The sequence below is a fragment of the Lethenteron reissneri genome, chromosome 33 (assembly GCF_015708825.2).
Source record: "Lethenteron reissneri isolate LAM-NWPU_2019-01 chromosome 33, ASM1570882v1, whole genome shotgun sequence".
NCBI lineage: Eukaryota > Metazoa > Chordata > Hyperoartia > Petromyzontiformes > Petromyzontidae > Lethenteron > Lethenteron reissneri.
The window spans coordinates 4366664-4394304 of record NC_083811.1 but is presented as its reverse complement, the minus strand read 5'-3'; the positions used below and the strand labels follow the sequence as shown (position 1 = coordinate 4394304).

General features: G+C 44.3%; 1 protein-coding gene across 3 annotated transcripts in view; it reads right to left on the bottom strand.

Annotated features, from left to right (window-relative positions):
- Positions 1 to 237: 237 nt before the first annotated feature.
- The window catches only part of POLD1 (DNA polymerase delta 1, catalytic subunit), a 39184-nt gene continuing 11780 nt past the window's right edge, over positions 238 to 27641 (bottom strand). For all 3 annotated transcript variants that reach the window (XM_061564341.1, XM_061564343.1, XM_061564342.1), the window contains exons 14-27: positions 26828 to 26916; positions 26259 to 26375; positions 24618 to 24731; positions 19247 to 19394; positions 17733 to 17828; positions 16222 to 16359; positions 15088 to 15263; positions 14233 to 14385; positions 12543 to 12645; positions 11245 to 11377; positions 8085 to 8198; positions 6665 to 6717; positions 5423 to 5520; positions 238 to 1132 (exon numbers count right to left, since the gene is read on the bottom strand). In XM_061564341.1, coding sequence (XP_061420325.1) covers positions 1036 to 1132; positions 5423 to 5520; positions 6665 to 6717; positions 8085 to 8198; positions 11245 to 11377; positions 12543 to 12645; positions 14233 to 14385; positions 15088 to 15263; positions 16222 to 16359; positions 17733 to 17828; positions 19247 to 19394; positions 24618 to 24731; positions 26259 to 26375; positions 26828 to 26916 — 1629 coding nt within the window. In that variant the 3' untranslated portion in view covers positions 238 to 1035. The remainder of the gene's footprint in view (positions 1133 to 5422; positions 5521 to 6664; positions 6718 to 8084; positions 8199 to 11244; positions 11378 to 12542; positions 12646 to 14232; positions 14386 to 15087; positions 15264 to 16221; positions 16360 to 17732; positions 17829 to 19246; positions 19395 to 24617; positions 24732 to 26258; positions 26376 to 26827; positions 26917 to 27641) is intronic.

The window sequence follows — 27641 nt, the reverse complement described above, 5'->3', positions numbered from 1 at the left end:
AATGGGTTTAGAGCAAATTCATGGTGGAAAACCGAGTTTACATCAGCAAACATTAGGTAAAAATCTGATTCCACGTTCACAGAGCGGCCAGTAAAAAGTGCCAAATATGCGAATCGGAGCGTGATAGTCTATGAGTGCAACAATGTGGGCTAGGAAACTGGAACTCTTAACGACTCTTACACATCTCCAGAAAAACCGCAAAGGATCGATTGCAAGCCAACGATAATGAAACAAATATACAAATGGCATCTTTATTCAACAAAAACCTCAAATGCGCAAAAGAACCGGTGTAAAAAGAGCACATGCAAATGCTCACGCGTGTTCCTTAAGCATCACAAATGCACACACACACAGGAGGGGAACACTTTGCTTTAAGTTCACACTGGCACTTTTAAATTTTACAAAAAACGCTGCTCTAAAGTGTAAAAAATACAAACCCACACACACACACAAGTATAGTACAGCCTCCAGTTGAGGGCAATATGTCATCTAAAACACTATGAGCTTTCAATGGTAGCTTTCTACTGGTAAGGTGCCCATTCAGTGTGGTGACACAATAGTGTCTTGTCCGTTTCATGGCCCATGATATAAGGTAGTAAAAAAGACCCGAGAGGGTAAAGGTGAGCCCTACAGCATTTGCGTCCTTATGCCACTGGTGGCAGAAGAGACTGCAACTAAGGAGAGCTCCAGAGAGAGAGAGAGATCTTAGCGAGAAGCCCAACTCGAGGGAGTAGTGTTTGCCCACATCCTACTCATGCTGGCCACAGACATCTCAGAAGAGACCGTGGAAATGTAGGGGAAAAAAACGTATTCGGTGTATTTTGATGAATTGAATAACCTATAATGCCGAACGGGTCGTGCGTACAACACACAACAGGCGTGGCTCTGTCTCTGTCTCTGTCCTCAAACGGGTAACATTCACTTGCCTCTTCACAAGTCCCGATATCATTCGTTATTGAAGAAAAGCAACAATTGTCCCGGCAGCGGTTTTCTGGAGAACGACGCGCCGAGGGGTTTTGAAGACTTCGTGAAGTCTCACCACGTGCATTCCCCAAACCTGGTCACCACTTTGTGCTGGTCGTCCAGGTCCTTCTGAACTTTCTTGCGCATGTAGAAGATAGGGCAGTCTCGGCTGTGAGTACAGGGAGGAGGGGGGGGGAGGGGATGGAGTACAGTAAAGTTAAGTTGACTCAACAATGCAATTCGGCATGTGCTAATGTTGAGCTGCAGTCGATATAAATGTCGTGAGGTGGGTGAGGTCACTGTGTTATTTAAGTGCTCACTGCTATGGAGTGTCCACACGACTGCAATTCAGCGACTTGGGAGGTGAGATCGGAGGATTTACGCCGATTGGGGCAGGTGTATGGGATTGTCTGAAGAGCCACAACTTACTGACTCCCTGGGAATTCAATGCATCGATCATGGGTGTCAATTCAATTCGGGAAGTGAATAATTGTTCCCCATGATAATCAATGGGAGTGGATTCTGTCTCCTGTGCACTGTGTCGTGCCTTTTGTACTTTGCACTTCTCTTTCGTACACTCTCGTTTTTACTGTTGTGTTTTTTTATTGAACTTGCGTTCGGCTTCACTTAATGTCTCCTCCGCTTTTGGTTCCTCGTTTTTTTTATCTACTACATTTACCTGCATCCCTGCATTAAATGTGTATAGCTTGCATCATTATAACATTGCTTCTTGGGCAACGAATTGGATGTGCGTGCCGATTTGGCTAAGAATAGATGCATCGATCCATCGTTCCGGCCACGATCTTTTACAGCCAGCCTTGTTTCCTCCCACAGCAAATAAGTAAACTAAACATTGATGAAATACATTCCTAGCACGACACACCTTAGGAAGTGTTGCGGCCCAACTAAGGCTTTTATGGACAGAGTGAATTATTACATCCACGTTACTGTTTATACTTATTTTATTATTGGTTAAATGAAAAAACAATTACGGGCAGCTTGTAAATGGCGTCATTGGTGCAAGCTTGCGTATCTGGAGAGTGTACAGGTGTCTGTTACCCTTTAACACAATGTGCGCCCGTTTGTGAAAAGTCAATACGTCCCACCAAAGACCCACCAGCGGGTGTTCAAAATGTCCCCGTTCTATAATGGCGGTGTGTTTAACTAACGGGCGGGACGTATTTTCACACAAACAATTGCGCAAAAGGACTTTTGTGATGCTGCTAAAGGTAAAAGAAACCGTCAGCACCCCTCGCGTGTCATGAAGATGTGCCGAGTTTTCCCACACTCACGCCAGACACAGCAGTGGTTCTCAACCTATTTGTTTGTTTGTTGTGGCTCCTGTACCTACCTAACCCCCTTGTTGAATTTTGTTTCAACAGAGTAGTAACCCCCGCCCCCCCCACCTCCCTGCCTTGCCTGACCCAACATGGTTCTGAGAAATGAATGTATTTAACAATGAACATCGATATTCTTCTTGGTTCTTTCGGTAAAGTCACGTAGAATGGAAATAAAAAAATAAACAAAATAAAACATAATAAAAAATAATATAGAATCTTATTTTATTATTTTATTTTATTATGTTTTATTTTCATTATTTTATTATTTCCATTCTACGTGACTTTACCGAAAGAACCAAGAAGATGAATCCCTGCAGTCACGAAAGCTTTAAATCGAAACATCGATATTGTAACCCATTGTCCATTTTGTGAGGTATCCTAACGAGCTAGTAATTGCAATTTCGATTTAAAGCTTTCGTGACTGCAGGGATTCATCTTCTTGGTTCTTTCGGTAAAGTCACGTAGAAGGGAAATAATAAAATAAACAAATTCAACGGACGCTCCGCATGCGCGAAGATCAACGAGTTTAGGAATGTCTTTTACATCGTTATAGGTTACCATATGGACTTAAACTGTCGTAGTTATTTTATATTGTCAGATTCGTACGTGATTATTATTATTCACCAATGACCGTGATGTACGATACAATTTCACACATTTATAATCACCTCACGTGCCCCCTGAAACACTGCCACGTACCGCCAGGGGTCACCGTACCCCCGATTGAGAACCACTGGGCTAGAGCATCGCCATCGCTCTGTCGCGATCGTTCAGTAGGAGGAGGTCGCTCATTCTCCTCTGCTGCTCCCATTGGGCGGAACTCCCTTCCCCCCCAGTCGTCCATGCGGTCGATTCCCTGCCCCTTTAAATTTTGATTTAAAGCTTTCGTGACTGCAGGGATTCATATTCTTGGTTCTTTCGGTAAAGTCACGTAGAAGGGAAATAATAAAATAATAAAAATATATAACAAAAACATTTTCTTTCAGTGGATTTCACACCTGATGATGATTGCTTGTGTTGCAGTCTAAACGTCGTGAGAATTTAATTGTTTTATATTTATATTATTATTTCCCTTCTACATGACTTTACCGAAAGAACCAAGAATATGAATCCCTGCCCCTTGTTCCAAGTCCAGGCTCAAGGTCTATCCATTCTTTTTTTCTGCAGGAGAGCCGATTTGCACTGCAGGGAATTATGTCTGCAATGTTTTCCATTCCTCAAGTGATTGGGGTTGTTTTTTGGTCCGATTTTTTGTTTTGCCTTTGTTATTTCGGCAACTCAGATCACTCTTGCGAATTAGGCTACCCTGGTAAACTTGAGTTGTTACCTGGTAAAACAAAATAAACTCTAAGTCCACCGCAGATCTCTACAAAATGTTCGCTGTTTGGGTTATATGAAGACGCAATATAAATACACATTGTATTGTGTTTACAACACTACTGTTATGTCATATGCGCAATTTAAACAAGGCATTAGGCGGATTTTAAAAAGAATAGGCTTTACCCCTTCTGGCAAGAATGAAACATTTTTTGCCTTAGCTTGTAGTTTTATTCAGTACATAAGTTGCTTAAGTGATACATCATCGATTCTTATGCAAGACACGATTAGACGCATGTTGCGTGAGTCAATAACCGATTTTAATCTACGTATCGATACATCGATTCAAACTTGCTAAATGACGATAAAATCCATTACAACATAAAAATGAACACTGGCCTGAAATAAAATAGGATTAACAACACAATAAATGCCTTTGCGTGTTGCTAAATCTATCGACACATTGTTCTATGCCAAGTATTTTTTGCGGCAGTCATTTGTAGTACGAGGAGCGATTACAATTATTTTGCTCATGAGATAGTTAAAAGTGCTGACACTTATGAAATTATTCTTCACACGGTGAGCCCATTATGTCGAGGTGTGTGTCAACTTTCACTGAGGAAATGTTTGGCAAGGGACAGACTGACCCCCAACAGACAACTGTGGAATTTACAACACTGACTCACAACTACAAACAGAGAGGCGATGAGCACCACCCAATGTGTTTGAGCGTGTCGGCAATGGATTTCTAATGCACATATTCTATAATTAGCATAGAGACGGAGCTTAATGGCGAGGTTTAGTTTCACTGGCCATCACTGTGGTTAAAGTGCATGCTTCGCTACTGGACAGTCACGAGTTGAAATTCTGGCCGGGGATCGACTTGGCAACCTTTTCCCATTGGGGTTGACAACAGTCGTCACTACTTTATGGGAAGTCAACCAGGCGGCTGTCCTGTGCATGTACTTGACCCTGTTATAATACGGTGGAGTTTTCCAACAATGGCTCAGAGAGCTGTAATAGAAGCTGAGCACCTCCTCACAATTGTTTTGAGTGGGAAACCCACGTAGGCCCGACTTCACGCCAGATGCTTGTGCACAATGTGTGTGTAGGGCGTGTGGGTCTTGTGTGTGTGTTATGGGAGTGGTTTCCCATTGGACAGTACAATGCACTATGAACCTAGCAGCCCGAGTTCAATCCCCAGACATGGCAAACATCGGTGGTGGGTGATATCAGAATAGGTTCTCGGCCTTAAAACGAGTACCTGGTGCATTGTGCAAACACCATTACTAGGGAGACAAAGGCAACCAGGGTGATGGTCAGACCACCCGCTTGTGTGCCGTGACAGCCTTAACAGGAGCTTGACAACAGCACTTGCGCCAACAGCATAAAAATCTATACACGGGGTTCTTTGTGTTTGTTGTGGGGAGTGGTAGTGCAGTGGACTGTGCATAATGCTCAAGCCACCCGAGTTAAATTCGCAGCAATAGCAAACAGCAGTGATGAGTGATATATGAAACCCTAATCTACAAGGCAATATACGGGGGGGGGGCTCTGTTTTTTTTATTTTTTTTCGGGGGAGTGGCAGTGCAGTGCATTGTGCAAGTGCGCCATGAAGCTAGTGTGCCAAGTTTAACGCCCAGCCAAATCAAATATTAATGGCAGGTGATACCTGGACTGGTCCTGGGCCTATCCTATATTGATTAACGAACAGCACATTACCCGAGTGGTCTAAATAAGGCTGCACAGGGGATCTTGGTGTGTGTGCGTGCTGATTGGGTGGTGTGAGTGTGATTCGATACCTTGTACATAGAACATCCTCATGGAGGCTGCCCTGACACCGCTGGCACTGCGTCCACAACCGAGAAAACTTCTCCTCCATGGCATTCAAGTGTAAAACCTAAACCAAACAAATACAGGAAGGTGGAAATACAATCATAGAGGATTTCAGTTTGTTTTGGAGTACCCTTTGAGGTAAGAAGCTCTTGAATCGGGTTTCATCAACAAAAGCATCGGTTCCCTGGCAAACAAAACAGGTGGCAACAAACATTTAAATACAAAGAAATACATAATGAAGAAAAAACAGCAACAGATCACAGTAGTGTAGAGTATATTGCGTAATTATCTTTTCAATATTTCACTAAAGTGAGGATAATGATTAAAGAAGATATTGGAGGTTGCATTGGTAGTGGGTGTACAAGCACAAATAATGATAGAAAAAAACGACTGTTTGTACATCAACTTGTTCAAGAATTCCCAGCATGTAGATGCCCCTATCCCACGTATCCCCTAAACCTTCAGGAGGGATTGTTACCCTTTAAGTGGTGCCTAACCCATATAAAATACCTGAGTGTGAAGGTCCCTTCTTCCCTAACAATGCTTCTATGGAAGAACTTTCCCCTCCTGCTCCAGGAAATTATAATTTTACTCGTGGCAAGGTCAGATGTCAGTCCCCCTATCCCTCCACAACAAAGAACAGAGCACATCTGATCACGATGATGGTCCTCCCCCAAACTGCTACATCACTTTAAGAATGATTCCCTTCTGGGTTCCAAAAGTACTTCAATCTAATTTCTCATCCTTTATCTGGAATTATAAACTCGCACGGATAGGCTATCACTCCTTTACTCTCTCTGTGAAAGGAGGATTGGCTCTCCCGGATCTGCCTAAATACCACCACAAAGCAAGTCGCCCTCCTGAACATGAAGTGCTGATTTGACCCTGCGAAGGGAGGGATTGGAAAACGGTGCTAGCAGGAGGAGTCGGTGAGTCCATGGTCTCTTGCAGGATTTTCCCGTTTCTGGTTCAAAGATAGACCCTGGGGTCTTAAGCCCGTGTGGACAGTTTATTCGACGCTGGTTGTACATAAGGATCAGGCTTAAGCCCCCTTCCAGTGCCTCCTTCATAGAAGATGCACGCTCTGGCGCAACCCTTGGTTTAAAATGGAGGGGCAAGAGAGACACGGTGGATTAGACCGTTGGGAGACCAGCAGCGGCATTGTCGTGCAAGCGCGAGCGTTGTTCAACGCCGCGTGCTAACTTCACCTCCTTCTGGTAGAGTTCCGATTCCTGTTTCTTGCAGTAGTCGCACACAGCCCCTGCAGGTACAAAGAAACAAAACGTCATTGTGCCTACTCCAACGGAAGCAATGGTGACTATGCTGCACTGATGAATCCTAATAATACTGAACCTGGTCTACAGTTGTCTATCTCTCTATCACTGCTCCCTGTTAGTCGGTAACATTTACTAAGATTTATTTTGATGGTGACCTCAGACAAGAGATACAACAATGGAACTGCTGGTGGTTTTGTGTACAGGCCGAGTGCTTTTACACATTTGTGTTTTGTTTGAAAATCGAATGAGTGTATTACAAAGTGGTTCTCGTTTATAGACTCCGCATAACGATCATCATCATCACCATGATTGCAAACACTCAATTAACAAGACGGATCTCATGTGCACGTGCTGTGAACTCATTATGGTATTTACAAGAGAAAATACAATCTATCGATTTTAAACCACAAGATTATATTTCTGGTCAACAAACAGACACTTCAAAACTTTTTTTAAATAAGTAAAAAAAGACGACGTATCTTCCTACATGACTCCGAATGCATTGGAACAGTCAGTCTGATTTCTGATGTGATTGGGCAGGGAGATTTTGTTATTCAAAAGTGTTCTTGTGGATTTTTACCTATTAAATATGGCTGATGCTTCGACTGTTTCTTCTGGGATAATAGGGTCCGATTTACGACGATTCCAATTTATGATCCACAGGGTTTCCAGTAACGCATTGTAACATCGTAAAAGCAGGGACCGCCTGTACAGGTAAACCTCATCTATTCCCAAACCAACTAGTCTTCCCAAAATCAATAACCATATTTACCACTCGGTAGTACAAGCTAACTGCCAAAGTCCTCAGGCTGGTAATAAATTACCATCAAAATGCAGTTATTAAGGTCACGATCATTCATCTCCCCCGGCACCCAACGGAGATTCGATGATTTGTCACAATCAGGGTCACAATTCAAGAATCGATTCATAGTTGCCTGGTGTCTGCCTTCTCATTTATATTGTTTCGAATGTTTCCATCTTGCTTGGATATTTTTGTTCAAGAAATGAGCACAAATGTTACATTAACATATTACCATAAATTTTTTTTCATAATCCATGTGTATACGTGCAGTTACATGCCTAATCAGCGCATTAATCCTCCTCTTCAATTATGCGTGCTGTGTCTGCCCAGCGTCTTGAGATATAGATCCACACTGTATTGCAACTATATTTGGATTGTTAATCGACCATCAATTTTTTGCTAGATTAATTTTCTGAAGGGATGACCGATTCCCAAAATCAAGGACTCCACAATCTAACTCAGTCAGTCCCTCTCGTCTTGTCGTCAGTGTGCATGCGCCGCGAACCATGTGCGCGCGTACGCGCCCGTCGATAACGGTCGGCTTCATACCGTCGTTCTTCAGCACAGCCTTGCAGCCGATGCAGGTGGAGCGTTTCTTGGCGAACGCCATGAGGCCTCCCACCTTGGACGTGAGCACCGTCTTGCAGCGCGTGTGCTCGCCCTCTGAGAGCGGGGGGCACAAGCGGGCGAAGAATCGTCACGCGCATGCAAACGTTTTCATTTCGTTTTTATGTATGTGTAGACATATGCAGGCACGGTGGAGCACGTCTGCGATCCAATGCTTTGCATGTGGATTAGTGAAACTCCCAAAGCTAGCTGCTAGGTTGTAAGGTGGCCAGGAGATGGCAGCACAGCAACATGATTCATGAACGTGTCTATGGAAACCTGAGTGTTAGTCCGGTAAAAACAAACCCCGACCTCCTCGCTGGTGCCGGACGGTAACTCTGTGGTGGATGTGAACAATGCCATGGAGAGAAAGCCGATTCAATCGGCTGTTCCCCTCATGGCACTGGTAGCCACCACAGCGGCCAACGGGGGGCTCTGGATGGATGTGAGGCGCTTGTAACCCCTATGATCTCTCCTGGCCAAACCCCATTTGGCAGAGCTAGGAGATCGATCCCGCACACTCGGGGTTCTTCCAGAAACAGCAAAACGCCACTGCGAGTGGCCACGTGGAATGTTCCAACGCTCACTATCCTTTGAGGAACAGGTTTGTAGGTTTGCTGAGCATTTCTGTAAAGGAAAACCCATCAGCCCAGAAAACATCATGGGGTAAAGTGGGGATGACTCTATTGGAAGTAGTCACCCCCTATTCCCGATACGTTCCATTCATTGGCTACCACATTCTGATGAGCTCCCCCCCCCCTCTCCTCCCCCCTCAACTCGCTTTTAAGGGATTACATCTTGAATCATTGCCTCACTTGATGCAGCTAATCTGGCTGTGACGGTCCCACCTGATGACGGAGACTTGTGTTGCCTCCGAAACGTCGTGATCTTTATTTTATTTTAATTAATTTTGATGTTTTACCTACGTGACTTTACCGAAAAAACCTAAGAATATGAATCCTTGCAGTCACGAAAGCTTCAAATCTAGAATTAGTCACCCCCTGTGAGCGGCTGGCTGAAGTGCCATCTGTTGAGGAAGTATAGAAGGCAATCCAGAGTCTGAGATCAGGAAATGCGCCAGGTAGAGACAATATCACAAATTAACTGCTGAGGGAGGGTGACGTTTGTGTTGAGACTACTCTATATGACATCATTATAACATCTTCTCGGTTCTTTCGGTGAAGTCACGTAGAAAAAACATAATAAAATACAATTCTCACGACGTTTCGGCCACAACGTAAGCAGCCGTCCTCAGGTGAATATACGCTGCCAAGCTTGGTGGTGTTCATTCAGATGCTGTCTTTCCGACAGACCTGTTCTTCACCTGAGGACGGCTGCTTGCGTTGTGGCCGAAACGTCGTGAGAATTGTATTTTATTATATTAAATTTTTTTATTATTTCCCTTCTACGTGACTTTACCGAAAGAACCAAGAAGATGAATCCCTGCAGTCACGAAAGCTTTAAATCGAAATCATTATAACAGTCTGGATCACTGGACGGGTTCCGCAGCATTGGAAGGATGCCCTGGTAGTCCCTCTCTTTATGAAGGGGGACCACACAGACTGAAACTACAGACTCATGCAGGATGTTACTGGGCAGTTGAAGGCAGTCGCCCTCCAACAACAACGGAGGACAGAGGAGTGACGCTCAAAACAGCTAGCGGAGTGCAAGGCAGCTAACACACAAGTTGGCACAGTAGGGGGAACAGGTGGTGCACCGGCCAGTCATCTCAATCAGTCAATCCATGGCACCTGGGTCTGTCCTGTGACCTCCTGCCAGCGGACGTTCGACACTTCACGTCATCTCAATCAGTCAATCCATGGCACCTGGGTCTGTCCCATGACCTCCTGCCAGCGGACGTTCGACACTTCACGTGGCCTTAAATTTTAGTGCACATAGCCTGGCACAACCACCGTGGTGACGTCACCACCACTTAGTGGCGAATAGCGGCTGTTGTTGTTGTCTCCTCGTATTGAAGGGTTTACTCCGGGCACTTCACTTAAATCCTGAAAATGTCCAATGTACAGCCCTTTTGTCATTTCACTCCAGGATGAAGGCATCCTCAACACAAGGCAGATCTGACACACAGTAGGACCAATACCTCGGCCGTGGCTGATCATTGTTTTAATGCGGTGGGCTCACACGAAATAAATTTCCCTAAGACGAAGGTACTTTGCAAACCCACTAGCTATCAACAAAGATTCGTTCATGAAGACATCCATATATACAGACATAGACACAATTTCAACCGAGAAGATGGGTACAAACACACTGGAAGGACGTTATCAACCAGTTTAAGTCATAACTGGCTGTAATGTTTCGATTTTAGACCTGGCAGCCCTTCAATTGGTGGAAGCCCACCACCGGGACCATCACTACCCACTACTAACATCACCACTAGCAGTAGCCCTTTATTGGTGGAAGCCCACCATCAGCGCCGTCGTTGCCCTCTACGAGTACCACCACTTACATTAACATTAGCTGTCCCGCCCATGCTGGTGACACTTGGGCTACGCCCATTTCAAACCTTTATAAACAGTTTGCCTATAGAGGCTAACCCCCTTTTCCTGATGACCACTTGTGTTGCGATCAAAACGTCGTAGTTTTTTGTAATTTTTTATTAACCTATCTACGTGACTTTACCGAAAGACCCAAAGAATACCTCCTCAAATTGTGCGGGTCGTGGGGGTTATATGACCACACTTCACGACGGGGAATACAGATCTGAGAATATATTACGGCATAGCACATTCCATCAATGGTTGTTGCTACACTGCCCTCTGCTGAGCACAATGTAGCCCCACAGCAGCTTATAACAACTAGTTGTATGCATGATGGTCGCCCATCCAAGCACTTTCCAGGCTCCAACACCGCTTGACTTCCAAAAACTGACTCGGCTTGGCTTCTGAGATATGATGAGATTTGACAAGCTCTGACGAGGTCAGGGCGCATTGCGGGTGCCTCGATCACAGACCACAGGGCGATTTGAGGAGTTCTGACAAAATATGGACGTACACAAAACTAGAACCAACACGTGGTTACCGCCCTGACGTTCGTGGGTCTCCCTCCCCGCGTGTGTGTGCTCGGTCGGAGGGGACCTTACTCAGCAGGATGCTCTCCGCCTTGTTCTCCCCGAGGATGGGCTCGAATATTCGCAGCAGGGGCTTGGCGAGCTGCTGCTCCAGGTAGTACTGCGTGTCGATGGGGATGTTGTTCTCCAGCACGTAGATCGGGTCCTGGCGAGGATCACACACACACACACACAATAACCTTGCAACGCAATGCGGGTTCATATAGCATCTAAATGCGACTGTGTCCAAAGATGCTGTGGAGAAAATAGTGGGCCAGTATTACTTTTGTAGCAATGCAGTAAGTCGTGGGCAGGGGAAAATAAAAATAAAGGTTGCGGAGCCTGGATTTAAACAGGCGCAGAGAATGAGTGACATCAGTGAGAAAATGTAGACTTGGGCTTTGACAGAAGGGACAAGTCTGTGGAGGAGGATCTTGAAGATAGCGAGTGCTATCTTGGAATTGATCCAGGACTGAATTTGGAGCGAGTGGAGTGTGGGGGTGAAGCGGTCTCCTTTACAAATCACACAAACCGCTCAAACCGGCATGGCCACTCAAACCGGCACACCGGGTGGGCAAGGTCCAGTATTTATCATTTGTGGAGGTTGTTGAGATGGCTGTGATAAGTCAAGTCAAATCAAGTTCATTTGTGTAGCCAGGTAAGAACTCAAACAGACCAGAATTGTCTCAATTGCCAGTGACGTGTTGCTACAAACTGTGTGAATCAATGCAGTTTTTTTAAATAGTGATACATTTTATCCAACACATCGAACTAGGTATCCTCATAGGCTTTCACCTTGTGAAATACAGATATAAATACTGGATTGTTTATTAGCGATAAAATATTCAATGATTCATCAATGACAGAAATGATCATGCTCACTACACATTTACAGCCTTTTGTCAACCAACTGCTGAACGAAGGCCTCTCCGTGCCGTGTGGATCTTCGCCATGCTGTTCGGTGCGGATTGGTGGACGGGAGGGATGGGGTGGTGCCAGTTACCACTCGCCAATAATATCAGCCATGGGTGGGAATGAAACTCAGGTCGTCTGGTTGACAGCGGAGCGTGTCAACCACTGAGCCACCACTCTATCCTAAGGCCGTATGGGGTTATCTTGGTGCTCGGAGATCCATTGTATAAAGGCACCTTTTATATCGAAATTATTATTACAATCATTAAATTCGTATTACCTTATACGGGTTAGAGCTTTTCAAGGATACCCCTCCGTGGTAGGGATGTTGTACTGTCTGTTGTTGTAATGTGTGAAAAAAAGCTTGATAGCTCATCGGATTCATCCGGTATACAAAAATATTCTGATTCTGATCTCACCTCTGACTTCATGTACGCCGCGACCCCTTTAGTCGCCTTGACAATAACATAAGGAACGCGGTCTCCCAGGTTGGGGGCACTGCCGGGATCGCGTTTCCTCATTCTGCACGACGGATGCGTTCACAATCAAAACATTAAACGCACGAACAACATTCGACTTCCTGAATGAGAGCTCTTTTCCATTCAATGCAATGCAATACATTGCATTTCTGATTTAGTCTGCAAACGTTGATACACAGCCTCTAAACGCACACACATATTCATACACATGCATGTATCTGCTGTGTATTTTTTTCAGAATAATAGTCCCAATATTTGACCTGTTTGCCATGTCATCACAAGCATTATTAAGCTTATTTGTCAAACCAAAAACAGCAGTACACCAACATAAAAATTTCATAGCATATAAAACCAACATCATGCCAAGACGCCTTACAATAATTTGACATGTAGAAAACTAAAACTTTTACACACGCCACGACACCCGTGCCGGGCCAGGTGCACTCCAATCAATTCGGGGCAAATTAGAATAAGGTGACAGCACAACCGCCATTTGTCTCGAAGCGGTAGCGACATCAAGATAACACTTGTTCCAAGCTAGGTGCACTTTGAAGTCACATGATGTGTTGAAGACATGGAACGAACAGAATAATAAACTGAAAAGTGTGCAAAGAAGCATGGAAAGACGCATTCTGGGGATTACATTGAGACACATGGATACAAAAAAATACGCAGGACAGAGATATAATTTTACACATAAGTTACACATAAGTGTCAAAGTTATACTGGTAGGAACCTCCTGGTTACACCAGCCCACAGGGGATTATTGTGTCCGTCCGTCCTGCATCCAAAAATGGGAGGGGTGGGGCTGGGTGGAGAGGGGAGGGTGGGGAGGGGCTGGGTGGGGAGGGTGGGGAGAGGCTGGATGGGGAGGGGAGGGTGGGGACGGTGGGGCTGGGTGGGGGGTGGGAGCGGTGGGGCTGGGTGGGGAGGGGCTGGTCACCCCGTGGTGCCCTTATAAAACTCAACGTTTAACCTACTCACGCCGGCTTGTGCCCGCCCTCACCGTCGGCCATATTTGCGGAATACACCACGCCGCCGTTGACCCTGGCCATTGACCGAGCAACCCAACGTTCCTACCAGCTCCCTACGCAGGAATGTGTTATTTGTACACACAAAGAACAAAGATCCTCCATATAGTTTGAACAGACTTGTTGGGGCAAGTGCTGTTAACGAGCACCTATGAAGGCCGCCACGGTACACGAGGGGGTGGGTGGCCAACACCACACGCCTGGCCATCGTTGTCTCCCCAGTGGCGATGTTTACACACCAAACCAGGTACTCATTTGAGGCTGAGTCGACCTAGAGGAGGCCCAGGACCGATTCAGATAACAGTCACTGCTGTTGGCCGTTTAGCGGGAATCGAACTCGGGTCACTGGGTTTGGAGCGCAGCGCGCTAACCGTTACACTACCGCTCCCCATTATGTCTACACACGTACACACGTACACGTACACACACACATGTACACCCTTCAGGGAGGCCAAAGACTGGTTCATTTAACCATCACTGTAATCGGACGTGATAGGGAATTGAACTTGGGTCAACCGTTCACCGAGACACACGCTCACAAGTGCAAACGCCTGTCGGGGGAGCTCGCCACGCCGCGCCGCCCCACTCACAACACCGACCTCTCTGCGAGCTCCACGTGCGCCTGCTTCCCCGCGTACTCGTCCGCCGTGCGCGTCAGCTCCTTGGTGATCACGAGCTGCGAGATGTCGATGCGGTTGCACAGCAGGTCCGAGATGGTGTCCTTGGCGTGATCCACCGCACCGTCCGGGTCCCTGCGTCACAACGCCGGACGCGGCACCACCACACGTGAGTAAGGTTCGAGAGTTGAAACGCGGCGCAACGCGGCAGGGGCTCAGGTGGACGGAGCGACAATGTAACGGTCTCTCACGTTCCAAACCCCACCCCATCGAAGGCGCCATTTGCTTGAACCGGTTAATTTTATAAAACCGCTCGTTTGTATCCTCACCCTAACTCAAGATTCAAATGAGCCAAATTTCACATATTACCCGGCAATACTCAACTGGAATATACGTAGAAATCATCGCCCCCTACTGCGAAAAACCTTGCAGGACCCTCCTAAAATAGAAAAGCCACGAGACTCAGTGAAACTTTCCTGGGTCGACAAACAACGCAAAAATTATAACGAGACCCCCACAACTTCCACACTCCACTCCCGAACCCTATACCCCACCTCGTCTCTGCCTTCCTACCCCATCGTTATCTTTTCCCTTGCCACGGCGGCCACGGTAACTTGCTGACCCGCCCCGACTGGACATCTCAGTCTACATAAAGATTTTGACTCTGAGACCTCTAGCAAAGCCACGCGCGTCGGCCTCCATGCACGCAGCAGCCCTTCCCGTGTGCACGGCCATGTACGGTGGTAAAACGGCACCCAAGGAATGGCCGATGCTGGCTACGATTCTAATTTGGAGCTCCAGAGTGCCTCATCGTGGGATGCAGGGTCCAGCCCTCACCTGTCGATGAGGATCTTCTGCAAGCAGGTGTTGATGAGGTTTGCGACGAGCGGGGAGTTGTCTCTGCGCACCGTCTCGATGCCCTTGCAGTCCATCTTGTCGTGCGTCTCCGAGCTGGAGGAGAAGTAGAGGCCTGCGTAGCGCTTCTTGTTGATCAGCAGGTACGGGTAGTACACCTGCAAAGCCAGCAATACAAATAATTATGTATTCATGGAAGTACACATTATCACACTTAATAATTAAGTGTGGTAATGGATATTACTAGTCAAGAGTTGCATTGCTAGGTAATGGATGATAGTCATGCATTGAGCATATTGAAGAAGTAATGATGCATCGATTAAATTTGTTTCTAATATTCACAAAACTACGGCGGGCGCCTGAGAATAATTGTCTTAAGATTTAAGCAAATTATATCGAAATGACATGCTGATAATAGACTATTATTAATTGGATAAAAACACAAAACTGTGCAAACAAGAGAGAACAAGTTGAAACAATATAAACAAATAAATAGATAAAAAAAGAACGCATCCTGAAGTAAAATGTTTGCTTCCACTGTCATGAAATACTTAAAAATAAGCCATGGATCCTCCTGAAAAAAAAAACTGGGCCTTAATCAGGATTTCATGGGTGCCACGGTGGCTAGGAGATGTTAACTACCTAGCCTGGTATACAGGAGGTCGTGGGTTCGATCCTGACCCTGACGCTTGTATATTTTAAGTTTAGAATCAACATACTGTCAGTGTATTTGATTGCTGTAAATTTCCATTTGATAAGCTACATAGCTCAGTGGGCCTTACCTGGTAAAATCAAAATAGTTAAAATTCTTAGGTTTTTTCGGTAAAGTCACGTAGGTAAAAAATTAAAATTAATAAAAGTAAAATAAAAATAGTGATTTTTATTTTATTTTACTTTTATTAATTTTTTACCTACGTGACTTTACCGAAAAAACCTAACAATATGAATCCTTGCAGTCACGAAAGCTTCAAATCTAGAACAAAATAGTTTACTTTCGTGTGAGTTTATAAAGACATTATTACTATTAAGACACATTTTGACAGGGCGGCTGCAAGTTACAAAATGGAGTGAATAAGTGGGACGAGGAGACAGCGAGGGGAGATATGGCGGACCGACCTTCTCGAACTCCAGCTTGATGGGTGGAATGAAGTGGCTGGAGACCCAGGCAGCTGCCTCACGGCCCATCTCCATGCCCTCGGCCACCGTCTTCACGCTGAACTTCACCATCACCGAGTCCGTGTCGCCGTATATCACCTGTGACCGCGACGACGCAAATCTCAATGGCACGGCCACGGCTGTTGCATTGTACCGTCGCGTATCACGTTAATGAGAGCGGATCGGGTGCAGAATTGTTGCATCGCAGGATCGTGAGAGGCCTTTGTCCAGCCCGACAGTGGATTGATCATGGATGATGATGATGATGATGATATTCGTATTATTAAAAACCAGTGCCTCACCGCCAAAATGATCATGAGGTGATGCTCATATATTCGCTCATGACTCTAAGCCTATAGCGCAAAATTCCATATAATCCTATGGTGGGGTCCAGTTTTTCAACAGGAAGGTCAATTTGTCCCACAAAGGAGTGGCTGTTTGATGACCACAGGAGGGATGAAAGGCCGAATCAAACCTCATGAAGGATTTCATCTAAAAACATTTCCCTTCCATGTGTTGCTCGATACAATTTTGGGGGGGCGGGGGAGGGTGCAGTTAGCGCACTGCTCTTTGAATCCAGCAATGCTAGTTAGATTCTAGGTCACGGCTAACATCAGTGGTGAGCGACATGAACCTTTTCCTATTATTGGGTTCCCTATTCATCGACCAGCACTGATCAGCATAGTGAAGTATCGTCAAAGAATCCTCATGACTGACCTGGACTAGGGAAGCCTTAACATGATTCAAAGCCTATTATTCGATACAATTACTGCATGCATGTGTACATTTAATGTATATTATTTAAAAGAGTAAAAGGGTACATGATTTAACCCGGTGACCAGGGACTGAATTCATGCACATCCATAAAGACCTAATTATTCAACTTTCACTCTTTGAAAACATTGATGAACAAAAAAAAAATATTCTGGCCTGGACTTTTGCAGCTGTTGTAGACTAATTTCAGGGTGCTGATTCCAAATCTGATCTCAGATTTGCTCTATCACATCTCCTTTTTATGCTATCGGCATACCCCATTTTCATTGATTTTACCCGAAATTAACTCTGTCACTTATGATTGCAAGTTGTTGCGAGTCAGTGACTGCTTTAGTGTTAAAATGTGGTGCTGTATTTTTAGGATAGTGTGTTTATAATATAATTTAATGGAGATATCCACATTTATTTAATATTTTTCTTCTGCAGTTTTTATTGAAAATGCAATATTTGATATCTCAAAAACCTGATGTGATAGACAAAAACTGATGCCAGATTTGGAATCAGCACCCCAGAATTACCTTAAAACCGTTGGAATACCTTATGCCAGAAAAAGTGTGTTGACCAGTGAAATGTACGTAGAAATCTACGCATGTAAAAAACATCAACCTGGGAGCGAGTCAGTTCCCAATGAACGCAAGAGTGTAAGCCGTGAGTCTTTTGAGTGCGGCTGCTCCCTAAGGAGAAGAGCGATGACCTGCCTTGGCGTCGGCCTTTTGTCCATTTTCGGTCGTGTAGCGCGATTCCACCAAGTTCTTGGTCGTCTCGATCATCTGACGACCGAAACCTGTGACGCTCTGCAGAGTGCAAAGACCAAGATCCGCGTATATAGCCTTTAATAATGCTGTTGGGGGGGAAGTGCTGTGAGCAACCACGTACATAGGAACGGTGACATGAGCAAGCACTCGCGCGTTCGTCACGAGATTTAGTGGGGCTCTCCTGGGTAAACAAGCGCAGCAATAATAATAACATACACACACCGAGGCACACACACACACTAATTCCGTGGACTAATTCTAACACTTGCTGTAAATGATTAGAAACTCTTTAGAAAACCACAAATAGATGGCAATAAAATTGACTTTTTTTGAGTTGGTGGTCTAAAACAAGGCTGTGTGCATTATCCATGCAAGATGGTGACGTCACATGACACACAACGCACAATGGGAGGCTGTTATTGTCACAACAGCATCCTTTGCTGTCTTGAATTCGTCTTTTTAATGTATTATTATTCTTGCAAAGACCCCTCATATAGTTATACAGACAATATGGGCACACATTGGTAGTGAACATCTTTAAAAGCTGGCCTGGCATGTGAATGGTGGTGTGGTTATCACCACACCCGGATTTTACACACTACAATAGGTATTTATTTTAAGGCTGAGTAAACCTAGGTGAGGTTCAGGGCTTGTTGGATAACACTAGTCACTAATGCATTGCATTATTAGGAACCAAACTCAAAAATCGGAATGCATAGAGCAGTGTGCGAGCAACTCTGATGCAACACCCCGTACAAACACGCGTACGTACACGCACAAAGACATGCACAAGTGCAGACATACACACAAAAAAGCAGAGGCACAAACACACACACATACACACACCGCAACACAGAACAATACTCTGCAGCATTCCACAGAAAAAAACGTGTTTCATTCAGTGGTACATTGACCTTCGCCTGAACTGCCCAATGTTCACTGATAAACATCAGTACCAGGAATACAAAGGTGTGCTGACAACTCCACCATCCCTCGTGTGCTACGTCAGCTAAGATAGGTACTCATTATCAACTGCTGTCCAACACCCTATTGGTAGGAGATAGCAAACCTGTAACAGGACCCTATTGGGTGTTGGACAGCAGCTGTTTGTGATACTCTGTGTGGTCATGGTGCGTGGGGAGCGATAGTGTAGCAGTTAGCGCGCTGCGCTATGAACCCGGCCACCCGAGTTCGATTCCCGCTCACGGCCAACACCAGTGACGATTATCTGAACCGGTCCTGGGCCTCCCCTAGGTCGACTCAGCCTCAAATGAGTACCTGGTGCGGTGTGTAAACATCACCACTAGGGAGACAAAGGCGGTCGGGCATGGTGCTGGCCACCCACCCCCTCGTGTACCGTTGCGGTCTTCATAGGTGCTCGCTAACAGCACTTGCTCCTACAGTCTGTTAAGGCTATATGGGGGATCTTTGGTCATGGTGCCAACTGGCAAGCATACCTGTGAGATCTCCAGACAGGGCAGCTTGCCCACTTGGGCACCGGTGAAGCCGTACACCGAGTTGGCACTGATTTTCAGTGCCAGCTGTCGGCCGTCCAGAACCTTCTGCTTGAATGGATCCGTCTCGTTCTTCAGCTCCTGCTTGGCCCTTCGCCCGGAGCACACACACACGCAGACCCGATGGGGTTGTTAGTTTTACCGTGCTCTTCTTCCATTCGGTGTTAATCGTTCATTTAATTAATACGTGGTTCATCTTCTTGTTTCTTTCGGTAAAGTCACGTAGAAGGGAAGTAATAAAATAATAAAAATAAAACATAATAAAACAATTCTCACGACGTTTCGGCTACAACGCAAGCAGCCGTCTTCAGGTGAAGAATGAGACACTACCAAACTAGGAGCTTATATATAAGCTGCATTGGGGGTTGAAGAGCGCCTTAACAAAAAGAATGTGCATGTGAAGAGGGATTTAGCATATTCATGGAAAATGCGTAGGCGTTGGGCGGGGGGGTGTCAAAGTCATATTATGCCCATGCATTATGCAGGATCAGCAGCAACCAAGGGGGGTGCAGGGATTAGCCGTAACAAAGGAAAGGAATGTTAATGATATGTAGCTGCAGTTACTCAACAACCACGTAGAAAACTAAAGTATAAACTACATAAAAAACTAAAGTATAAACTGCATCGCACCATCAGTATACTTACTATACTCTATAATAAGCTGAGTTACTAACAGCAAGTAATACATTACAATTTTACCTCGTAAAAATTCTATAATATGCTTCCATCTAAACCTTATTCTCTTACATCACACGAGCATATACCGTACTATATACTGCCATAGATAAACCCAACATTAAATTATATACTGTATTGCTGTAAACCAACCTATATCTTATACATTTAATATCACACTATGTATTATTCTACACACCCTAATGTGTATCGAAATGGTTTATTACGTCCTTCCGTATATAGTACGGTATATGCTCGTGTGATGTAAGAGAATAAGGTTTAGATGGTAAAATTGTAATGTATTACTTGCTGTTAGTAACTCAGCTTATTATAGAGTATAGTAAGTATACTGATGGTGCGATGCAGTTTATACTTTAGTTTTTTATGTAGTTTATACTTTAGTTTTCTACGTGGTTGTTGAGTAACTGCAGCTACATATCATTAACATTCCTTTCCTTTGTTACGGCTAATCCCTGCACCCCCCTTGGTTGCTGCTGATCCTGCATAATGCATGGGCATAATATGACTTTGACACCCCCCCGCCCAACGCCTACGCATTTTCCATGAATATGCTAAATCCCTCTTCACATGCACATTCTTTTTGTTAAGGCGCTCTTCAACCCCCAATGCAGCTTATATATAAGCTCCTAGTTTGGTAGTGTCTCATTCTTCACCTGAAGACGGCTGCTTGCGTTGTAGCCGAAACGTCGTGAGAATTGTTTTATTATGTTTTATTTTTATTATTTTATTACTTCCCTTCTACGTGACTTTACCGAAAGAAACAAGAAGATGAATCCCTGCAGTCACGAAAGCTTTAAATCGAAATTTAATACGTGGTTGGCTATGAAATTGTGTGCGGCCCTCATCCAACGTGGTAAATCGGCTGACAGTTTAGATCACGTAATAATACCAGAAAGAGGCTCAATATTACTTCTCGGTGTGCCATTCAAATAATTTTGTACATCTGCACATTCACTCACACCTGCACTCACTCACATGAACACACTCTCAAACACATATACACATTTTCCTCTCCTCAAAGTCTCTCAAAATTAGCTTGCAGAGGTGTTTAATTTATGTTTATAGCCTTCAGACAATGGGTGAAAACCACATGTTCATGGCAAGGGTCCAGCCCTGCCATGGAAAAACCACTTAACCCTTGGAAGACAAAGGCCCAAGTCAATCCCTGACAAGTATTTTCACCCATAACCTTTGGAATTCGAGTCGCACACTCTAACCGCTAAACCATCCGGCCAGATTTACTACCTTGCCTGCAGAAGCAAATCTTCATCTTACTTAGTATCCAGTCCCCTGCTTATCTTTCCGAGACCAATTTGGAATGATGGTTTTTGATCAATGATCAAGGACTGCATTGAGACCTTTAAACACATCACACACTCGAGCTATTTCCGTTCGAGTGTTTGATAACTACTGGAATTTCTTATTTAACGATGATATATGTTTACGGAATATTTTAAATTTCTTGCGTTACAGAGATATATTTCCTCTAATTTCTATTTGTGTCATTGTTGTACTTTATTTTGTCTTGCTTTTATCATTTTGGTGATCCATGTCACTCTTGAAATATCCTGGTCTCTTGAGTTCTCACTTGGTTAAATAACAAACAAAAAAACTTGAAAGCACAGCCTCAAACCGCACAGCCTGTGCCAAGACTGCAGCAGAGGCTTCACACCAAGTGTGCTTGGGGTTGGTTAAATATGATGCAGCCAACACTCTGTATAGCTGTGCGCAATGCTGGAAGTACCACAGTTGAGACTCCATGAGTGGGCTAGGGAGGTATGGAGGTCATTAACTTCAGCAACCACAATAAATCCACTGCTGGGTGATAGCCTCCTCCGGCCAGCACCACCTCTCACTGTCCCAAGATGTTGCAATCCACGTAGGACCTGCTCTAGGACGAGTTCCGTCCTTTGGCTGCCACTCCATTGTAATTCTCAACCAACGGCGTTCATTCCTTTCAGCAAAGTAGTCGAGAGAAACCCTTTAAATTTTGATTTAAAGCTTTCGTGACTGCAGGGATTCATATTCTTGGTTCTTTCAATCATCATCAGGTGTGCATTTCACATCTGATGATGATTGCTTGTGTTGCAGTCGAAACGTCGTGAGAATTGTTTTTTTATTGTTTATTATTTGTATTATTTTATTATTTCCCTTCTACGCGACTTTACCGAAAGAACCAAGAATAAGAAACCCTTTAGTATAACCTTATTTAAAGGGGGGATACAAGAACTCCATGGGCGGGGGGCACGATTAGCATGGTTGGCTACGTACGGTGCTAAAGAAGTTCAACATACATACATATGTTAAACAAATGCTCAACGTTAAACAGAACGAGTACTGATATTTCGATTTAAAGCTTTCGTGACTGCAGGGATTCATCTTCTTGGTTCTTTCGGTAAAGTCACGTAGAAGGGAAGTAATAAAATAATAAAAATAAAACATAATAAAATAATTCTCACGATGTTTCGGCTACAACACAAGCAGCCGTCTTCAGGTGAAGAATGAGACACTACCAAGCTAGGAGCTTATATATACGCTGGGTTGGAGGTGCAAGAAGAGCGCCTTAACAAAAAAGAATGTGCATATGAAGAGGAATTTAGCATATTCATGGAAAATGCGTAGGAGGTGGGCGGGGGGGTTTCAAAGTCATATTATGCCCATGCATTATGCAGGATCAGCAGCACCAAGGGAGGGTGCAGGGAGTAGCATTAACAAAGGAAAGGAATGTTAATAGTATGTAGCTGCAGTTACTAAACAACCACGTAGAAAACTAAAGTATAAACTACATAAAAAAAATAAAATAAAAAAAAATAAACTATAAACTGCATAGCACCATCAGTATACTTACTCTACTCTACAATAAGCTGAGTTACTCACAGCAAGTAATACATTACAATTCTACGTCGTAAAAAATTATATAATATGCGTCCATCTAAACTTTATTCTCTTACATCACACGAGCATACACCGTACTATATACTGCCATAGATAAACCCAACATTAAATTACATACTGTATTGCTATAAACCACCCTATACCTTATACATTTTAATATAACACTATGTATTATTCTACCCACCTTAATGTGTATCACACTGCTATATGTTTACTATACAATTACGATACTATGTATTACTTTGTACATATAGTATAACATTTATATGCTTAATACAATGTACAAAGTAATATATAGTATCGTAATTGTATAGTAAACATATAGCAGTGTGATACACATTAAGGTGGGTAGAATAATACATAGTGTTATATTAAAATGTATAAGGTATAGGGTGGTTTATAGCAATACAGTATGTAATTTAATGTTGGGTTTATCTATGGCAGTATATAGTACGGTGTATGCTCGTGTGATGTAAGAGAATAAAGTTTAGATGGAAGCATATTATATAATTTTTTACGACGTAGAATTGTAATGTATTACTTGCTGTGAGTAACTCAGCTTATTGTAGAGTAGAGTAAGTATACTGATGGTGCTATGCAGTTTATAGTTTATTTTTTTTATGTAGTTTATACTTTAGTTTTCTACGTGGTTGTTTAGTAACTGCAGCTACATACTATTAACATTCCTTTTCTTTGTTAATGCTACTCCCTGCACCCTCCCTTGGTGCTGCTGATCCTGCATAATGCATGGGCATAATATGACTTTGAAACCCCCCCGCCCACCTCCTACGCATTTCCCATGAATATGCTAAATTTCTCTTCATATGCACATTCTTTTTTGTTAAGGCGCTCTTCTTGCACCTCCAACCCAGAGTATATATAAGCTCCTAGCTTGGTAGTGTCTCATTCTTCACCTGAAGACGGCTGCTTGCGTTGTAGCCGAAACGTCGTGATAATTATTTTATTATGTTTTATTTTTATTATTTTATTACTTCCCTTCTACGTGACTTTACCGAAAGAACCAAGAAGATGAGTACTGATATGATCTGACTTTGCCTATCTCCTTCAGATATCACCCCCTACGTACGTGAGGAGAGCCTGCAAACAAAGTATTTTACTTGGTCGTAAGAATTTGGAAGAGTGGCTAAGCCTTTAGTAGTGGCTGGGGGGGAGGCAGAGATAGGAACTTGAAAGGAGGGCTAAGCCTTTAGTAGGGGGTGGGTGGCTTAGATAAGAACTTGGGAGGAGGGCTAAGCCTCTTAGTAGGGGCTGGGTGGGAGGCAGAGATAGGAACTTGAAAGGAGGGCTAAGCCAGGATTGCTAAGTCTTCAGTAGTGGGTGTGTGGCTTAGATAAGAAGTTGGGAGGAGGACTAAGTCTTCAGTCGGGGTAGGAAGGGGGGCTTAGATAAGAACTTGGAAGGATTGCTAAGTCTTCAGTAGTGGGTGTGTGGCTTAGATAAGAAGTTGGAAGGATTGCTAAGTCTTCAGTCGGGGTAGGAAGGGGGGCTTAGAAAATAACTTGTAAGAAGGGCAAAGCCTTCAGTAGGGGCGGAGTGAGATAAGAACCTGAAAAGGGGGTGAAGCCTTAGTAGGGGGTGGGGAGAGGGCTTAGAAATAACTTGGAAGGAGGCTAAGTCTTCAGTAGGGGTGGAGTTCGGGGGGGCTTAGCCACCTACAGCCCCTCCAAATGCTACGTGGCTGGTACGGGGTGCGAAGGCGTACTTCTTTCGGGCAGACAGAAGATTCTCCAGGATTTCTGGCAGGAGCCCCTTGCGCACAGAGCTCTTCACAAATTGGTCTCCAGACGGGGTCTTTATGAAGTCCTCGGCCGACAGCCTGATTCAAACGAGAAAAGAAAAGCTTAAAAATACGTAAGTCAGTGTGTTCATAATAGAATGAACGGCAGGGTAGTGCTCGTGTCATTTCCACCGATGGTCACGAGCCACACATGTATTGCGGGGAATGGTTTATCAATCGGCTGACCGCTGTTGACATCACACAAGGCGGTACTCATTCTATTGACCCCAGAGGTTTGACGGGATGACAGGATGAGGTGATCCATGACCAGGATTCAAAATCATTATAGATTTGTAATTGTCAGCTGAGCGCTCCGCGATGGATGCCAACAACAATCTGTTACATTTAAATGAAGGGCAAGGCTTTTCAAACTCCATTCCTTATAGCCCAAATATTCCACCACAAAGCAAGTATTATTGTTAACCAATCGTAAAATGTGTGCGAAGGGCAAAACCTAATCTGCATTTGAGATTCTGACAACTGGAGATTGAAGAAAAAAATAAATAAAGTTCTTATCTTTTAGATATAAGTATCTTTATTTAGACTGTACCTAACCTCTGTGCATGACCGCTGCAGTCACTAGAAACTACTACATTCACCAAACTGTAAACAAATAATTCGATTCTCATGGAATCACATCCCTGAATTGCAACAAATCTGGGACATCCTGGGCAGATCAATCGTTACACCTTCACGACTCAGTAATGAATACAATGATTCATAATAGATTTTTGGGATAGGCTACGTAATGATCTGATCAAAATGAAGTCCTTAAGACCCTCCGACACAGCCAAACAAATTAAACTGTCACGTGTACAAGTGCTTAAAGCGCAAATTATTGTTGTTTCAGCTCACCGGCAAGTTGACGAACAATTCTCAGAAGCGAATTTAGCAATGAGATAAGACTTTTTGTTTTAAACTACATCGAACATCATCAGGACAAGATCCAACAAGTCAGAATAACAATCCAGGAAGCCAGAAATGAGGCGTCTTAACGACACAAATGTTTCGATTTAAAGCTTTCGTGACTGCAGGGATTCATCTTCTTGGTTCTTTCGGTAAAGTCACGTAGAAGGGAAATAATAAAATTATAAAAATAAGCATAATCAAATACAATTCTCACGACGTTTCGGCCACAATGCAAGCAGCCGTCCTCAGGTGAAGAACAGGGCTGTCGGAAAGACAGCGTCCCAATGAACACCACCAGGCTTGGCAGCGTATATTTAAGCAGGGGTTAGAGGAGAGCGCCTTGACAAAGGAATTTACATATCATTCTTCACCTGAGGACGGCTGCTTGCGTTGTGTCCGAAACGTCGTGAGAATTGTATTTTATTATGTTTTTTTTTCCCTTCTACATGACTTTACCGAAAGAACCAAGAAGACACAAATATGGACATATAATATGTTAAGTCGACAAATCGATTGTACTGCTTTATTGTGGTGCTGCTTGCACCTCCGTGCCCTCCATGCAGGCGGAAAAAATAATGCATTCTGGAGATTCAAGTTGTGTCCCTGTACCGTGACAATTCTGCGAATGATCGTTCGAGTTGCCTTCCGAGGGCTCACCCCAGACTCTCGACAACGCCTTTCTGCAGCAGCGTGGTGTAGCACAGGTTGTGAGCCATCATGATGGATGGGTACAGCGACGAGAAGTCCAGCGTGGCGATGGGCACCGTGTAGTATCTGCACGGAACCGGCATCAGTGTCACAAACTAATGCAGCCACTAACAAAGAACGTCGGCCGACGCTCTGCGTTCAACACGGTCGGCTACGTATGGCGCAAAAGAAGTTCAACATACAAAGGCAAATATCCACCGTATAGCCTTAAACTGTTGAGGGACATGCTATTAACGGGCACCTATGAAGGCCGGCACAGCACACGAGGTGGTGCTTGGCCAACACCACGCCCGGCCACCTTTATCTCCCTAGAGGGAATGTATACACACCACACTAGGTACTCATTTAAGGCCGAGTCGGTTCACATAATCGTCACTGGTATTGGCTGTGAGTGGGAATCAAAATCGGGTTTCCAAGTTCGTAACGCAAGGTGCTAACACCGCTACACTAACGCTCCCCAACATACATGAAAATCTACACGTGCCAGTGTCCAAGTGTTTTCAAAGCGAGTTTGTTACCCTTTGATCGGTTCAATGACCGTGGCTCCTGCATAATCTTCGTTCCCCTCCGGTTTCACGACGGGTAACAACAGGTCCTGCTTCATTGCCTGATAAACACACACAGAGGCACACGGGCAGACACACACACACGGGGACAGTGGTGTTATTGAGCACCTATTAAAGCTGGTATGGTAAATGAACAGGATGGTGTGGCAAACACCATCCGTATAAGATCATTATGAATTGTGATCAACCTATTATCAGGTGGATGACTCAATGCGTGTACCACGAAGGTAAGGATCAATCAGTGTGGATTGGTGAAAATGATGTGGAAAGGGAAATGGCTGAGGGGGGCGGGGGATGGAGACCCAGGACCGGTTCAGATATCGCTCACCAGTAATGTTAGCAATTCTAGATTTGAAGCTTTCGTGACTGCAAGGATTCATATTCTTAGGTTTTTTCGGTAAAGTCACGTAGGTAAAAAATTAAAATTAATAAAAGTAAAATAAAAATAAAATAAAAATCACGACGTTTCGGAGGCAACACAAGCTTCCGTCTTCAGGTGGAACCGTCACAGCACGTGCTGAAACGTCGTGATTTTTTTTTTTTACCGAAAAAACCTAAGAATATGAAAATGTTAGCAATGGCCGGCAATCGCACTCAGTTCACTGGGTACATAACACAGAGTCCTAACCACTGCACTACCACTCTTTCAACGTGCAGTGGTTACCACAAGCAAAAAAAATAATTGAGAGCTAAAACACACACAGACCAGGGACACTGGTCGCTGAGTGTATTGCGTGTGTGCGAGCGAACAATCCGACCAGCAAAC